This window comes from Sinocyclocheilus rhinocerous, unplaced genomic scaffold (genome assembly GCF_001515625.1).
Source record: "Sinocyclocheilus rhinocerous isolate Xijiao unplaced genomic scaffold, SAMN03320098_v1.1 scaffold203, whole genome shotgun sequence".
Classification (NCBI taxonomy): domain Eukaryota; kingdom Metazoa; phylum Chordata; class Actinopteri; order Cypriniformes; family Cyprinidae; genus Sinocyclocheilus; species Sinocyclocheilus rhinocerous.
The window spans coordinates 369,716-388,215 of NW_015644353.1; the positions used below are offsets into that span (position 1 = coordinate 369,716).

At 34.6% G+C, this 18,500-nt stretch overlaps 2 protein-coding genes across 2 annotated transcripts in view; one reads left to right on the forward strand and one right to left on the reverse strand.

Moving 5' to 3' along the window:
* The window catches only part of LOC107758172 (kinesin heavy chain-like), a 39,423-nt gene extending 37,223 nt beyond the window's left edge, over positions 1–2,200 (reverse strand). Inside the window, exon 1 of the mRNA XM_016575845.1 lies at positions 1,778–2,200. Within this exon, the coding sequence (XP_016431331.1) occupies positions 1,778–1,906 (129 nt within the window). The 5' untranslated portion in view covers positions 1,907–2,200. The remainder of the gene's footprint in view (positions 1–1,777) is intronic.
* Positions 2,201–3,627: 1,427 nt separating this feature from the next.
* The window catches only part of LOC107758173 (dynactin subunit 2-like), a 23,843-nt gene continuing 8,970 nt past the window's right edge, over positions 3,628–18,500 (forward strand). Inside the window, exons 1-7 of the mRNA XM_016575847.1 lie at positions 3,628–3,829; positions 5,811–5,879; positions 10,730–10,735; positions 13,926–14,022; positions 15,774–15,835; positions 15,933–16,031; positions 18,085–18,245. Coding sequence (XP_016431333.1) covers positions 3,794–3,829; positions 5,811–5,879; positions 10,730–10,735; positions 13,926–14,022; positions 15,774–15,835; positions 15,933–16,031; positions 18,085–18,245 — 530 coding nt within the window. The 5' untranslated portion in view covers positions 3,628–3,793. The remainder of the gene's footprint in view (positions 3,830–5,810; positions 5,880–10,729; positions 10,736–13,925; positions 14,023–15,773; positions 15,836–15,932; positions 16,032–18,084; positions 18,246–18,500) is intronic.

Sequence of the window (18,500 nt, forward strand, 5' to 3'; positions counted from 1 at the left end):
ACACACACACACACACACACACACACACAATCATCAATAACTGCAAACCTGCGCTATCACACTGACACTGGCACATTCAGACATATATTTATTTCCCGACCCTCTATCTTTAATCTGAGAATCATTCATCTTTAGAGGCTGATCTATTTGTGCTGCTGCAGCACTGGGAGCCGGTTATGAGAGCTGCGAACGCTGTTATATTTCTGCCAAGGAGATCAATGTGTGCGTCTGAAAGCGTTCACACTCCCGGAGGAGCTCCGCTGTGTTTGAACCTTCAGTGTATTTCAGCTACTCTTGTGTGGTTGTGGCCATTTTAGCACACATAGAGTGGGTCACATCAATAATGACTGAAATTAAAGTTTGGAGCCAATGAACTGCTGATTTAGGTTTTAAGGTCCAACAGATTTGTTAAAGGAGCAGTTTGCCCATAAATTAAAATCGGCTGAACATTTCCTCACCCTCAGGTCATCCTAGATGTACATGAGTTTGTTTCTTCGTCAGGTTTGTAGAAATGTAGCATTGCATCAGTGTCTCAGCAATGGATGCTCTGCAGTGAATGGGTGCCGTCAGAATGAGAGTCCAAACAGCTGATAAAAACATCACAATAATCCACAAGTAATCCACAGCACTCCAGTCCATCAGTGCGTTTAAACAGCTCTAAACTAATATGTGGCTGGATTTTGATGAGAGAGACAACAGCAGATGGACTTTTTCACTGGAGGAAGCGTTATTATGGATTATGTATTTTAGTTAAAAAGGTCTTAATGCTGGATTTGTTTCAGTTTTTGTCTTCTCCAGATGTTAACTGATGGACTGGAGTGCTGTGGATTACTTGTGGATTATTGTGGTGTTTTTATCAGCTGTTTGGACTCTCATTCTGACGGCACCCATTCACTGCAGAGCATCCATTGCTGAGACACTGATGCAGTGCTACATTTCTACAAACCTGATGAAGAAACAAACTCATCTGTATCTTGGATGACCTGAGGATGAGCACATTTCCATCAGATTTTCATTGTTGTCTGAACTATTCCTTTAATCTACCTTTAAGCTAAAGCCAGGATTGCGAATGCAGTGTAAATATAGTCCCGGTTATTCTTAAACAAGGATTGCAGCAACTGATTTTGCATCAAGACTCACATTTTACTCTTCTGTAGAGTGGGGAGCAACTGAATTAGCATATAAACCTTGATTTGATACAAGTTACTCAATCCTCATTGGTCTAATTCACCCACATAGATGGTTTTTTGTGTGTGTGTCAAACCATGATTCATAACCACAGCACATAAAAACAAACACTTTATTTCAGGCTGTCTTTGCGTCATTGCTCTTGCAGATAGATGGTGCTCACTGGATTTTTAGCAGCGGTGAAGCCCATTATGTGTGTGTGTGTGTGTGTGTGTGTGTGTGTGTGTGTGACACTCTTTTACTCCTCTGGGAACAGGTCTATTTCCCATGTTTTTTTTTAAGGCCTAAGGGTTTTATGTATATATATATATATATATATACATGTATATATATATATAAATGCTTTCATAACCATTTATAAAGTTCTCATTCAAGTGAAATATTGTTTAGATATTTATAAATGCACTTGTGTGCATGCATAAACATGCAAATCATCAGCATGCACAGGCGAGTATTTCATTAAAAATTAACATCACCATCTGGAGGAGTGTGAAGATGAAACTTTGAAAATAGATTTGGACTCTAATCCATCTGCGTCACTTTGTGATAAACATTTAGAATAACAAGAGGAAAACTTGTATGAACTTACCCCGATGATGACAGTGTCATCTCCTTGAAATGTGGGGATATATTTGTCCCCTCGGAGGGTTTCGGAGTGGTTCAGGGGTCTGAAGCGACACAAAACCCTGATGTTGCATTCTGCGCTGACATCAGCCATCCTGCGATGCTGCACTAAAGCCGCCTTCAGACACAACAATGCGTTTCTCTTCTGATCTGTGAATAATTCGCGCGGTCCTCTGTAGATGAATGGCGTTTATAGATAGGCGAAACAATCAGGAAGAATGATCCAAATGAATCTGCTGCGAATCAAAGCATCGTCGTTAAAGCCTGCGAGGCGAGCGGAGGATAGTAAAGTAACGAGTGCTTCTGTGAATCGCTCTCTCGAGGTTGTGTTGTGAGCGTTAGTGCTGCAGAAGAGCAGCGTGATGCTGCAGGGATACGGAGACACACGCGCTTGGCACCGCGGCGCTCTGATTGGCCGGTATTTGACAGGGGGCGGGGCGTGTGCTGTGCTGACTCTCGCATCAGCACCGCTGCTTAGCATTTCAGACAAAAATGAGAAGTCACAAAATGAGAAGAGCACCAAGAAATCTTTGTGTATTATTACTGATCCTTAAACCCTTTCAAAATCGGCAAAGAAAAACATAAGGCAGCCTCAGGTGGTTTGCTGGTCTTTGCTGGTTTACAGTGAACTGGCTGGTTTCCCAACCTGACCAGCTGACAACTGCTCCAAATCCTTCTAAGCAGACCGGCCAGGACACATAGTTAAATAATAATAATAACAATAACAATAATAACAATTATAATAACAACAACAACAATAATAATAATAATAATGATGATGATGATAATAACAACAACTATAATAATAACGATAATAACAACAACAATAATAATAATAATAATAATAATGATAATAATTATAACAACAACAACAATAATAATAATAATAATAATAGCGATAATAATAATAATAGTTTTATTATTATAATTATTATCGTTATTATTATTATGATGATGATAATGATGATAATAATTATAAAAAAATTAATAATAATAATAATAACGACAATAACAACAACAATAACAACAATAATAATAATAATACTAATACTAATACTAATAATAATAATAATAATAACGATAATAACAACAACAATAATAATAATAATAATAATAATGATAATAATTATAACAACAACAACAATAATAATAATAATAATAATAGCGATAATAATAATAATAGTTTTATTATTATAATTATTATCGTTATTATTATTATGATGATGATGATGATGATGATGATAACAATTATTATTATAACAATAATAGTACTACTACTACTACTACTACTAATAATAAAAATTAATATTAATATTCTTAAAGAATATTTCTTCAAGAAAGCTTTGTATATTGGGTGTTGCATTATTACTCATAAACCTTTTAAAAATGTGCAGAGAGAAAAACATAAGGTGGTTTGCTGGTCTTTGCTGGTTTACATTGAACTGGATGACAACTGCTCCAAATCCTTCTAAACAGACCGGCCAGGACACAACGATAAACATAAAATAAAATAAAATAAATATTACTTTTAAATAATAATAATAACGATAGTAATGTATTACCTAATTTATTACATTTAAATATATAATAGTTAAAAAATAAATACAAATAAAATATTGCAATATATAAAAGCATATAACATAAATTAATTTGAACGTAAGAATTTATTCATTTAAATAAAATTTTAATTTAAATTAATTTGAATTTTAGAGAGTAAGGAAAGTAAGTAAGAAAGAAAGAAAGTTGGAGCCATTTCCTAGATATATTTCATAAACGCCCGATGTCCTAATCCTCGCGAGATTGCGCGAGGTTTTGTTAGTGTGTGACGTCACAGCTGTCACTGTGGCAGGCGGCCTGTATGTGTTGTGTTCGCTCTCGACTCATCAGCTTCTCAAACCGGTTATATCTCCGTTCAAACGGCAGTAAAGAAACACACATTGCATAAAGAATCACATTAAACTGCTTTCCCCAGCTTGCTGCAATGGCCGACCCGAAGTATGCAAACCTGCCGGGCATCGTAAGTGATTCATTCAGACCTTAAACAACAATAACAGTGCGGTATATTAGCATTAGCATTAGCCGCGGCTAACGGTCTGAGGTGATTCAAAGCGAAACATTCATATAAATTCATATCTATAGACTAATCAAGTGTACTGAGTAAATATAATTTGTACAAGGGGTTTAAAAGTAATTGGGCTATTGAGATGTAGTATTATTTCAGTTTCTTGAGAGGAGTGTTAGCTCATGTTTGTAACGGACGCTCGTCAAACATAACACACACAACTTATAAATATTGCCTAAATGACTATTTTCCCGGCTTAGTTGCTTGTATGCTGTGTAAAGGGGCTGTTGCACACCTTTATTTTGCAGGCAGGATTGTAAGAAATAGATGTTTGTGAAGGGCGTTGGCCAGTGGTGTAATATAATGCCAGTATTTTAATATGTCATGTTATTATTGCAGGCGTTTATTTGACTTGTGTCTTATGTCAGTCTGTGTTGTTTACATGACCGCCGTAGACTTACACTTTTGCTCAATCAGTATGGATTTTCAATTTTGGTTTTTACATGTAGTCCCCCTGATCTTTACATTTACATGCATAAATATTTTTATTCTAGCAATGAATTTTAGTCTGTGTTTGTCTATTTTTCAGGTATGTTAGACACACACACACACACACACACACACACAGAGTCAGGCATTATAAATCATTTCTTTACTGTTTGGCAGGTAAAGTTGGAGGCTAAACTCGACTAGACTAAAGATTAACAATGTACCATCAAGAATTCAGAGTTTCCCCACTTGTAAATATTGTTTTATGTTCTGAGTGGTTGCTATAGGGTTGCTGGGGTGTTCTGCTTGGTTGCTATGGAGTTGCTAGGGTGTTCTGCCTGGTTGCTATGGAGTTGCTACATTATGTATCCTGTTTGGCGTAAAAAGAGTCCCCCCTCACTGCAACTTGAGGATCTTATAGAATTCTCGATTCCCACTTGTAAATATTGTTCTGTGTTCTGAGTGGTTGCTATGGGGTTGCTAGGGTGTTCTGAATAGCTGCTAGGGTGTTTTATGTGGTTGCTATGGTGTTCTGCGTGGTTGCTATGGAGTTGTTTTTTTCTCCTTTCTGACATGAGTGCAATGCATCAATGCAAACCTCAATGCAACTTGCATATCTTCTAGAATTCTGAGCTTCCTACTTGTAATTATTGTTTTGTGTTCTGAGTGGTTTTTATGGAGTTGCTAGGGTGTTCTCATTGGTTGCTAGGTGTTTTCTCCGGTCTAGATTGAAAATAGTTCCCCCTCTACTGCACCTTTAAGTACCTTCTAGAGTTGAGTTTGACACTTGTAAATATTCTGTTTTCTGAGTATATATATATATATATAAATTTTTCTGTGAGTCTTAAGAAGGGCTTAAATGAGAGCAGAATATCTTACATTCATAAAGTCATGGCATTAAATGTTGCTTGCGCTGTAAAAAATGAATATCTTTCTCAGTGTTTTTGTTTTCAAATGCAAATATCCAAACATCCTTAAATCAAGATACATTTGCTTAAGAAACAAATGTAAATTCTTGAAAAATGTAACAAAATGAAGTGAGTTTATGCTTAAAACGAGAACAAATATCTCGTTAACTATAACTTTTTTCCCTTTGCGTTAAGTTGATTTTTCATTGCCATTGGCAGATATTTGTTATTTTCTCCCTTCATTATGACCAGTTTCTCATAAAACAAGTTTTCTTATTTTAGGTCATTTGCTTCTCAAGTAAATGTATCTTGATTTAAGAATCTTTAGACATTTAAACTGGAAAACAAGGCAAAAATACTGATAAAGAGCAACACTTTTTGCAGTGTGATGAGAAGGTACAATTATAAATGTATAAATATGTATCTGTTTTCTCTTGAGATTTTATGTCTGTTGTGTTTTTGTTCTCACATTTTATTGACATGACATAATATAATTGAAATGACATCATCATTATTGAAATGACATCATTTCCTCCCAGGCCTCCAATGAGCCTGATGTCTATGAGACGAGTGATCTGCCCGAGGATGATCAGGCGCAGTTTGAGTCGGTGAGTATCTGTGTGTGTGTGTGACTCATATTTGAGCTAATTATACCTTCCCTCCTCATTCACTAACCCACCATCACTGTCTGACCCACTCCGGATGCTAGTTTGTGCAAGTAAGACGTCATTGTTTTCTAACGCAGTAACTGCATGGGTTGAAATCTTCCTGCCTTTCGAATGTTTTCTAATCAGGGACAGTCGTACGATTAGCATTGGGGTGTTTTTTGATTTATTTGAACTAGAGATGTAACGGTATGAAAGTTTCTTATAACGATTATAGTGACCTAAATTATCACGGTTATCAGTATTATAACGGTATTGTTAAAATGTGCTGGAAATGTCGTATATTAATTTGTATAATACCCTTGGCACTCTTTTAAAACCTCTCAGCTTTTGTGCCATGTTTTCACACAAAACGAAACTACTCTGTGTGCTGTGCGCACCTGAGACTGTTACTGAAACCTGTGCTTTATGCTGCACTGTATTTATTATTTATCCTCCGTTGTTCAAATCGCGGTAATCGAATACGGTTCTAATGATAGTTAAAATATGAAACGGTTATACTTACAGTGGAGAATTTTATCATGATTTATCGTCAAACCGGTAATCGTTCCATCCCTAATTTGAACTATAAACGGGTTTTTTTATACCTAGTTTAGCCTGTGTGTGTGTCATATTACATTATGACAAAAGTCTGAACTGGTAAAGTGTGGTACAGGTTTTAACCTGCTAGACATAGTTATGAAACTATGATGAATAATCTCGATTAGGGCTGTGCGATATTGAAGAAAAATGCGATATGCGATACCTTGTTAAAAAAATGCGATATTCGATATGCTTAAAGTGTGTAAAATCAATTTCATGTTCTGCTTGGTTGCTATGGAGTTGCTAGGGTGTTCTGCCTGGTTGCTATGGAGTTGCTACATTATGTATCCTGTTTGGCGTAAAAAGAGTCCCCCCTCACTGCAACTTGAGGATCTTATAGAATTCTCGATTCCCACTTGTAAATATTGTTCTGTGTTCTGAGTGGTTGCTATGGGGTTGCTAGGGTGTTCTGAATAGCTGCTAGGGTGTTTTATGTGGTTGCTATGGTGTTCTGCGTGGTTGCTATGGAGTTGTTTTTTTCTCCTTTCTGACATGAGTGCAATGCATCAATGCAAACCTCAATGCAACTTGCATATCTTCTAGAATTCTGAGCTTCCTACTTGTAATTATTGTTTTGTGTTCTGAGTGGTTTTTATGGAGTTGCTAGGGTGTTCTCATTGGTTGCTAGGTGTTTTCTCCGGTCTAGATTGAAAATAGTTCCCCCTCTACTGCACCTTTAAGTACCTTCTAGAGTTGAGTTTGACACTTGTAAATATTCTGTTTTCTGAGTATATATATATATATATAAATTTTTCTGTGAGTCTTAAGAAGGGCTTAAATGAGAGCAGAATATCTTACATTCATAAAGTCATGGCATTAAATGTTGCTTGCGCTGTAAAAAATGAATATCTTTCTCAGTGTTTTTGTTTTCAAATGCAAATATCCAAACATCCTTAAATCAAGATACATTTGCTTAAGAAACAAATGTAAATTCTTGAAAAATGTAACAAAATGAAGTGAGTTTATGCTTAAAACGAGAACAAATATCTCGTTAACTATAACTTTTTTCCCTTTGCGTTAAGTTGATTTTTCATTGCCATTGGCAGATATTTGTTATTTTCTCCCTTCATTATGACCAGTTTCTCATAAAACAAGTTTTCTTATTTTAGGTCATTTGCTTCTCAAGTAAATGTATCTTGATTTAAGAATCTTTAGACATTTAAACTGGAAAACAAGGCAAAAATACTGATAAAGAGCAACACTTTTTGCAGTGTGATGAGAAGGTACAATTATAAATGTATAAATATGTATCTGTTTTCTCTTGAGATTTTATGTCTGTTGTGTTTTTGTTCTCACATTTTATTGACATGACATAATATAATTGAAATGACATCATCATTATTGAAATGACATCATTTCCTCCCAGGCCTCCAATGAGCCTGATGTCTATGAGACGAGTGATCTGCCCGAGGATGATCAGGCGCAGTTTGAGTCGGTGAGTATCTGTGTGTGTGTGTGACTCATATTTGAGCTAATTATACCTTCCCTCCTCATTCACTAACCCACCATCACTGTCTGACCCACTCCGGATGCTAGTTTGTGCAAGTAAGACGTCATTGTTTTCTAACGCAGTAACTGCATGGGTTGAAATCTTCCTGCCTTTCGAATGTTTTCTAATCAGGGACAGTCGTACGATTAGCATTGGGGTGTTTTTTGATTTATTTGAACTAGAGATGTAACGGTATGAAAGTTTCTTATAACGATTATAGTGACCTAAATTATCACGGTTATCAGTATTATAACGGTATTGTTAAAATGTGCTGGAAATGTCGTATATTAATTTGTATAATACCCTTGGCACTCTTTTAAAACCTCTCAGCTTTTGTGCCATGTTTTCACACAAAACGAAACTACTCTGTGTGCTGTGCGCACCTGAGACTGTTACTGAAACCTGTGCTTTATGCTGCACTGTATTTATTATTTATCCTCCGTTGTTCAAATCGCGGTAATCGAATACGGTTCTAATGATAGTTAAAATATGAAACGGTTATACTTACAGTGGAGAATTTTATCATGATTTATCGTCAAACCGGTAATCGTTCCATCCCTAATTTGAACTATAAACGGGTTTTTTTATACCTAGTTTAGCCTGTGTGTGTGTCATATTACATTATGACAAAAGTCTGAACTGGTAAAGTGTGGTACAGGTTTTAACCTGCTAGACATAGTTATGAAACTATGATGAATAATCTCGATTAGGGCTGTGCGATATTGAAGAAAAATGCGATATGCGATACCTTGTTAAAAAAATGCGATATTCGATATGCTTAAAGTGTGTAAAATCAATTTCAATTATATTTTAAAATATTTAAAAATGAAAATTATATAACCAATTTGTTTCACATTCTTTCTTGGAAAAGAAAGAATCACTACAACTTCTGAAAGTGACCAGCAGTGTTTTAGCATTACATAAAAAGTAATGTCACAAATCAGAAAATGTAATTGAACATCAATAGGGCCTTTCGCACCGCTTTAGTTCCAGAACTAAATGTACAGTACTAAAGTACTTGATTTAAGTAGCCTATTATTAAAATGATTCAGATATCGCACGTCCTTGCGATATGCATATTGCAATATTTACATTTGCGATATTTCGATAATTTCGATATATCGTGCAGCCCTAATCTCGATGACTGGTTTACTGCAGTGATTTTTATGGTAGTTACTTTGGTTATAGTATATGGCTCATGTTAATAACATGAACAGAACTGTATTAATTATTTCTAAATTTAATGTGTAAACTTGAAGCTGTTTGTAAGTTTTAACACTAATGACCTGAGAAAGGATGTGGAGTGACGTTTAGCTGTTTCACTGTGTGTTTTAAGGAACAAATGGTGGTAAATTTGACAGTTTGACAGAAGTAAATTGTGTGTGTGTTTCACTTCCTTCTAGGGCTGCACAGTTTGTGAGAAAAAACAAGCAATTTTTCTGATGAAAATTGTGATTTAAAAGGCACAAGTTTTGCTGTGCTTGTTTGTATGGCTGAATAATTTAGCCAAAATTGTTGTGAATATCAAGGCTGTTATAGTTAATTAAAGCTAAAACCATAGAAAACATTTTTGTTACTTAAAATAGAATAAACATTAACTGAAAGAAAATAAAATATAAAAAATAAACAGTTTAGGCTTATTCGACCGCAAGTGCCCTGCGAAGTGGACTTCACATGAAATTCCGCCATGATTCCAGTTCCAAGGGAACGTACACGTTACATTCAAAGGGCATTAAAGTGCGCGAGACGTGAATTTATATTGTATTTATTTACAGAGGTATATTATGTCACACTTCTCTAGTAAGTTTTGTCTGTGTGTGACGACAGTAGCGCAAATCCGTGAATGAATGCTCCGAAGTGAAATAAACTTCAACGGATTAAAGTTGAATAAACTTCAACTTAACTGTTCAGTGCACTGATGTCAGACTCATTTTGGATTTAATAATCAATATATCTTTTATATTTTAATATATTTTTTATTTATTTATTTTTTACTGTAGGGAGCTTCTCTTTTAAGAACAGCTGGTTTTATAAGCGCTTCTCAACACAAGTGTGGGAAAGATGCTTCACACATATTGCGCTCACAAATCCCAAGTGACCCAAACTCAGTGCATATTTTTTTTGTGCATAAATATTTATTTAATTAAAATGCAGAATTTGGGTTTTGATAATCACACTAAGCCATATGATGGTTCTGGTTTAATTACTGTTAATTGTGCACCCCTTCTGCCTTCAGTCTCTCTGTATGTGTGTACCTCTGGATGCTGCATCGATCCTCTTATCCTTCTTATTCCTGAAGTGATGAAGTCTGTGTCACAAGCTGTAGACTAACATCTGCTCTCGCCGCAGAACAGCACGACTAACGTTTGACACGAGTTCACGTGACTCTGCTATTTTGTGTGAAACTCTGGGTAATCTTTCTCGCAGCTGGAGATCACATTAGCTACTGACCTGTGAGCGGTTTCACATTAATAACATGATCAGATGTAGCGGTGCACAGGCATTATTCAGTATCAGCTGTAGAAACAGAGGCCTGCGGCTCTAATTAACAGACTCTGATGAAATAAACAAGCAATCTCACAACACAGCGCTCTGTTCTCCTCTCCCTCCAGCTCCTGTTGTGCATGTCATATGATAACTACATTAATATCTCTCTCTCTTTTTCTCTTCCTCACTCTCTTCTGTTTTTCTCTTTTGCTCTAACTGTCTTTGGGGACCCAAGGAGCTGGTAAGAGTTTCTGATTCCCCTTTAACACCCAGTGACTCCTCTAAACCAATCAGAGTCTGATCGTGAGCTTTGCATGTGCGTCTGTGAACTCACACGCGTCTGGAGCGTTAATGTGAACGGCTAAAGCGCGCTGTAAAGGCCAGTCTGTCAGATAAGAGTTTTCATCAGCCGCTTAGAAGGATTTTGCGCATTGATGTCAGTTATTATCATAGAAAATGATTTCAACATGTCCTTCAGTTTGAAAAAAAAACACACACAAACAAACAGAGTGCTGACAGAAATACTGTCCAGTGGTAAAATGCTCCATAAATGTCAATTGTTGCACATAAGGGTCAATCAAAATAATTTTCATTGGTATTTACATTTAGTCATTTAGCAGACGCTTTTATCCAAATATTTATTATTTAAAAACATTATATTTAAAAGAAAAATACTGTATACTGTATGCATAAAATATAAAATAATATTATATTAAAATATTAAATTTAATAAAACATTTTGTATACATAAAATGTCAAATAATATATAATAAAATTATATTTTGTAGACATGAATATATTTATTGTTTATTAACATATTTTTGCTAATATTTATATAATACTAATACTTAAATTATGCTTAATATATTTATGCTACTTTATTAAGAGCAAGACTTTTATATTAAAAGATACTTATACTCTAAATAAATAAATATTGTATATATTATTGCACAGTGCAATTTATTTACACCTATTATTATTATGTATATAACAAGTTATTATATTATTAAAATATTTATATAACAGTTAAAATATGTGTGCATACTTTGTCGATAATATAAGTAAGGTATACTATTATATTATTAATATTTTATGTATAAAATATTATATAAAAATTACATAATAGTATAGCATACTAGTATACGCACACTTATGGCTCTCAAAACGGCTGCTGTTTTATCACTAGTGCAGACTAGTGTTAACTGTGATGCTTGTAGACCTCCTGAAACATTTGACGTGAACGTTATAATGTAAAATGTAGAAGATTAAATTAGTGTTTGATTTGTAATGCTTCAGCATCATCTCTAGTGCGCTGTCGTGTCCTCAACTCAATGCTCGATGCTCCAAAATGAAAAAGTCTGTACATTTACTGTCCTGTAAGTGGCAAGCTGTACTCTAAACGCTGCTGAAAATGCTGACAATCCCAGCCAATTAATGCAGAAGTAGTGCTGGGCGGTATACCGGTTCATACTGAATACCGGTGTTTATTTTTGTTATGATATGAATTTTTAAAATACCGTATGTCGCTTAAACAACGTTCGGAACGCGACACTGTTTGAGAGGGGTCTCTTTTCACTGTTGCACTGTGGTGAGGGAACAGCTGTATGTGTTACTAAGCGTGAAAGTTCAGAAACTGAAGCTGTAGAACTAATAGAACGTGATGACACAGAAGAACTCATCCACAATATCCACATTGACCAAAAAATACCGTCATGTACCGTGAAACCGGTATAATTTTGAAAAATACCGTGATATACATTTTTGGTCATACCGTCCAGCACTATGCAGAAGAGTGTCCAAATGCTGTGTGAGTTCACCGTACGCTCGCGTTCATCAGATGCTCTGCCTGTGGAAGTGTGTGTTGGTGTTTCTCCAGCGTAATGGCCACAGTAGACACGCAGATTCATAGTGTATAGTTTTCCCTCATAACAAACCTTTAGTGCTGTTTGCTGAATTAGAGTTACACTAAAGAAGGGAATAGAGACACACGGTCCAGTAAGAAACTAGTAACACACTAAACTCCAGTCATAACATTCACAGCACACTAATATAGAGTTTGGCAGAGTCTAGCATATATGTTTTGAGTTTGCTGTTGTATTTTAGATGACGCCCGAGCTTATTAAACACCTGTGCCGTCAGCTTGAATCTCTTCCTGTCATTTATTTTCCCATTGATGTGTGTGTTTGACAGAATAAATGCATGATGGTCTGTGAAATTGTTTATTTCTGAGGGATTAAATTAGTTCTGTGCAGAACCTGAGCTGGACAGACGTTCTCACACGTCACTCTTAAATCAACATAGAGACACGCGTCATAATCTGAAAGCCACGCCCACCACCGGGAAACAATCCAGCCTTCTCCATTGACTTTCTATTGCGGGAAGCTGCTCCTTGTCATTTCTGACTTATAACAAAAAACAGAGCAATGCCTAAAAGCTACTGTGTGACGAGGTGTACAGTAAACAAGCTAAAAAACACAGAACTACGTTTTTATAAGCTGTCGACCCAAAAAACGAGCATTTAAGACAGATAAGTAGAGCACAGCATGTCATGTTACTCTGAGAACTGCGCTCACTGGAGGGAAACGTAATATGTGTCCTTAAACGCTCATTTTGTTTTGGGGTCGACAGCTTATAAAAACATAGTTCTGGGTTTTTTAGCTTATTTACTGTACACCTCGTCACACAGCAGCTTTTAGGCATTGCTCTGTTTTTTGTTATTTATTTATCCAAAGCGACTTACAAATGAGGACAATGGAAGCAATCAAAACCAACAAAAGAGCAATGATATGCAAGTGCTATAACAAGTCTCAGTTAGCTTAAACGCAGCACACGTTGCAAGGTTTTAAAAAAAATATATATATATAATAAATAAAAAGAAAACATAAAATAGAAAAAGAATAGAGCAAGCTAGTGTTAGAGGCCTTTTTTGCTTTTTGTTAATTGTATAATAAATCAAAAGAAAACAGATAGAATACAAAAAGATTAGAGAAGCTAGTGTTAGTTTCTTTTTAAAGAAAACAAGCAGTTAGTAAATAAATAGAGTGCAAGTCTAAGTTTTTGTAAGTTTTTTTTTAAAGAATAGAATTAGAATAGAGAGTGCTAGAGTTAGAGGGTCAAATAAAGATGGAAGAGATGTGTTTTTAGCCGATTCTTGAAGATGGTTGTAAATCAGAAATGACAAGGAGGCAGCCGCAATACAAAGTCAATGGAGAGTGTATGGGCGTGGCCTAAATGTGCTCTGTCTCTATTCCAGTCAGCCACGCCCCTTCTGTGGGAGGGGCCTAACTGCCTCAAAGATTCAACCAATCAGAGCTTCAGAAGTGTCTCCTTTATAATCAGTGAGGCGTCCAGATCTGTTCGTTTCGCCGCTGCATGTGTGTCATGTGTGTGTTTGTGTTTCTCGTGTGATTGGTTTCTGACTCGTCTCGCAGGAGGAGCTGTGTAGCGACAGCGTGGAGCGGATCGTCGTCAATCCCAACGCCGCCTACGACAAGTTCAAAGACAAACACGTCAGCGCCAAGGGTTTGGGTGAGGAGAGTCGTTTCTGATATACCTAACACTGTTGTTTTAGTATCACTGAGTAAATATTATAGATTTGATTCAAATTTGAATAAAGATTTTTATGTATTTTTTGTTTTAATTTCAATTAGTGCTGTCAAACGATTAATCGCGATTAATCGCATACAAAATAAAAGTTTTTGTTTACATAATATATGTGTGTACACTGTGTATATTTATTATGTATATATAAAGACACACACATGCATGTATATATTTCAGAAAAATATGTTATGTTCATATATTAAATATATTTATTTATAATATAAATTATACAAATATAGAAATGTAAATATTTTCAAAATATATTCTGTATGTGTGTATTTATATATGCATAATAAATATACACAGTGTACACACATATATTATGTAAACAAAAACTTTTATTTTGTATGCGATTAATCGCGATTAATCGTTTGACAGCACTAATTTTAATTTTAAAGTTTTAGTAATTTTGTTACATTTGTCATTTTTTAAAAAATATTTATATATAGATTGTATTAATTGTGTTATTAATTAATTAGTTATTTCAGTTATAGTTATTTATTTAAACTAAATGAAAATGAGAAATGTTGTTTTGGCAACTATCTGAAATAAAATAAGTTTACGTTTTTTGTATTTAATTTGATTTCAGCTAAAGTTTATTTTATTTCAAGTAAAAAAAAATTTTTTTAATGGTTTTAGTTTTACTCGCTCACTAATGTCTTTTTATTTTTCTATCGTATACATTGTTATGAATGGTATTGGTTAATGCCGAATGCATCCCAGCTGTTATAATTAATGCAGACTGAAAAAAAACCTTAATTGATTCTTTAATGTAACGCTACTAATGTGAGTCATCTGGGCATCTATATGGTGTTTTAATAAATTATTTGTTTATAATTTGTCTTAACGTTAATAATTTTAAGTTTACAGATCTGTCTCACAGTGTTGCTTTAGTATCATTAATATACTTTTATAGCTTTTATACATTTTTTTGATTAATTTGTATTTTTATATTTGATTTTATTTTTATTGTATTATAATTGTATTATATTTTAAAGTATAGTTTTACAGTTTTAGTTATTATAGTACTTAAAGTTAACCTAAATGAAATTAAGAAATGTTGCCTTGGCAACTAGCTGAAATAAAATATTTTTTTATATTTTATTTTATTTTATTTCAATTCAAATTTATTTTGATTCAAGTAACAAAAGTGTTTTTATGGTTTTAGTTTTGGTTAGCTATAATAACCCTGCTGTGAAATTATCTGGTTTTGCTTGTGTCTAACTTTATTGTTCTCTCTCTCTCTGTGCGTGTGTTTGTGTGTGTGTGTGTGCGTGCGTGATTGTGTGTGTGTGTGTCTGTGTGAATTTTTTTGTTGTTTTTTTGTTTACAAATGTCCCTTGATTGGAAGGAGTTCAAATGTTCTGTATATTTGAAAGCCTATTTTGGGAGCTTGGAGCCTTCTGGAAAAGAGCAACTCGGACATTTAGCAAAACATCTTCTGCGTTCAACAGAGAAATAAAGTTTAAAACAACATCAACTGACCAGACATGTGTGTGTGTGTGTGTGTGTGTGTGCGTGCGTGCGTTCGTGTGTGTGTGCGCGTGTGTGTGTGTGTGTGTGTGTGCGTGCGTGCGTTCGTGTGTGTGTGCGCGTGTGTGTGTGTGTGTGTGTGTGCGTGCGTGCGTTCGTGTGTGTGTGCGCGTGTGTGTGTGTGTGTGTGTGTGCGTGCGCAGATTTCTCGGACCGCATCAGTAAGAGTCGCAGGGTTGGCTATGAGTCTGGAGAGTTTGAACTTGTGAGTGATTCGCTCGTTCATCATGAACCGCTTCATGATTTGTTTAGTTTTATGGAGTCTCGGCGTTTATCCTGATTTATTTTCTCTGGTCCTGCAGTTAGCTGAGGGTTGTGGCGTGAAGGAAACTCCTCAGCAGAAGTATCAGCGACTGGTTAATGAGATTCACGAGCTCTGCCAGGATGTGGAACATATTCAGGTCAGAATATGTGAAATAAATGCTTTCTCTAGTTCATGATAGGTTAGAACAGCCACATTTGCTCATATTTACCAAGGGTGCCAATATTAGTGCAGGGCACTGTATTTTATATTGTAATCATATTTCATAATTTTTTTACTGTGTTTTGATCAAATAAATGCAGCCTTGATGAGAATAAAAGACATTTTTCAAAAACATTGAAAAGTCAAAAACAATGTTTATTGCTATGCATTGTTATGTTGGTGCATAAGAATGTGAATTATTAAACATAATATATATTTTTCATTTAGTGAAAAATGGTGCAAAAACATTTCATCTATTTTTCTATTGTGGTTCTTCTAAGTGAAGAAAAGCACCTTTTTAAGACATTCAGATCAAATATGTACAGTTTTAAGTCATTCAAATATTGAATATTGTCAAAATATATTGAAATTTTATCAATAATTAAAAAAATATATACATTTTATAAATAAATATCAAAGGATTTTGTTGGAGTAATGTCTGCTGAAATTTCAGCTTTGCATCACAGGAATAAATTATATTTTAACATATAATTTCATAATTTTTTTACTGTGTTTTGATCCAATAAATGCAGCCTTGATGAGAATAAAAGACATTTTTCAAAAACATTAAAAAGTCAAAAACAATGTTTATTGCTATGCATTGTTATGTTGGTGCATAAGAATGTGAATTATTAAACATAATATATATTTTTCATTTAGTGAAAAATGGTGCAAAAACATTTCAACTAGATTTCTATTGTGGTTCTTCTAAGTGAAGAAAAGCACCTTTTTAAGACATTCAGATCAAATATGTACAGTTTTAAGTCATTCAAATATTGAATATTGTCAAAATATATTGAAATTTTATCAATAATTAAAAAAATATATACATTTTATAAATAAATATCAAAGGATTTTGTTGGAGTAATGTCTGCTGAAATTTCAGCTTTGCATCACAGGAATAAATTATATTTTAACATATATTAACAGAAAACAGTTGTTTTAAATTGTAATAATATTTCACAATTTGTACTGTATCTTGGATTAAATAAATGCAGCCTTGGTGAGCAGAAGAGACTTCTTTCAATAACATTAAAACATCTTACCAACCTCAACATTTTGAACAGTACTGTAAATCCTAGTGTACTCAAGTCTTAAAGCCTGGTTCACTGTGCTGCTTATTCTGATTAAAAACAGTCCACTTAGACTCTCGGACATGCATTGAACAAGCACGTTTTGTGTTTTATGTGACGCTGATGTACAGTCAAACCAAAAATTATTCAGACAGCAGATATAATTTTTTATTTATTTATTTTTTTTACTAGTGGTTGCAGGACACTACAGTTCATTTATGTAAGTGAGGATAGCCAAATAAAGTCAACTGTGATATATTATACACAAAACTTCTTCATACAGTGGACTACCAGTAAAATTGAATTCACCAAAAATTATTCAGACACTTTGACCATGTTTTGCTTAAGTGTTTTTATTTAATTGCTAATGCAACCTTTTTACACCACAGACTGAACTAAATTAAGCATTGCTTGGTTGAGCTAAATTGTGAGCCTGGAGCACAGAAGCAGTGTTAAGTCGCTGGGGTATATTTGAAGCAATAGCCAACAATACATTGTATGGGTCAAAATTATACATTTTTCTTTAATGCTAAAAATCATTAGGATATTAAGTAAAGATCATGTTCCATGAAGATATTTTGTAAATTTCCTACCGTAAATATATCAAAACTTAATTTTTGATTAGTAATATGCACTGCTAAGAACTTCATTTGAACAACTTTAAAGATGATTTTCTCAATATTTAGATTTTTTTGCACCCTCAGATTCCAGATATTCAAATAGTTGCATCTCAGCCAAATATTGTCCTATCCTAACAAACCATACATCAATGGAAATATTATTAATTCAGCTTTCAGTTGATGCATAAATCTCAATTTCGAAAAATTTACCCTTATGGCTGGTTTTGTGCTCCAGGGTCACAATTGGTGATTGAAGGTGTCTGAATAGATTTTGGTTTGACTGTATGTTTTCTTGCAGGTCACGACTAAAGAGAGCAGCTCGGAGGAGCGTTTGACTCCGGTGGCTTTGGCTCAGCAGGCGGCGCAGCTCAAACAGCAGCTGGTTTCAGCTCATCTGGACTCTCTGCTCGGACCCAACGCTCACATCAACCTCACCGACCCTGACGGAGCGCTCGCCAAGTGAGTCAGACTTCTGCTTCAGATGTTCAGAGATGCATTTAGACTCCCTGAGCTACAAATACAACACAGAACATGATGCAAGTGAAGTAGTGTCAGTTGTTTTTAACCTCTTGAGACCTGGCAAAACATTTTAGGAAAAAATTTGTGTTTTTTCATGTCATTACGTTGTTTAGAGCATTAAAAAAAAAAAAAAAATTTTTTTCATAAGTTATGCTACATTCTTGGACATCGGGACTCAATTTAAAAAAAAAAAAA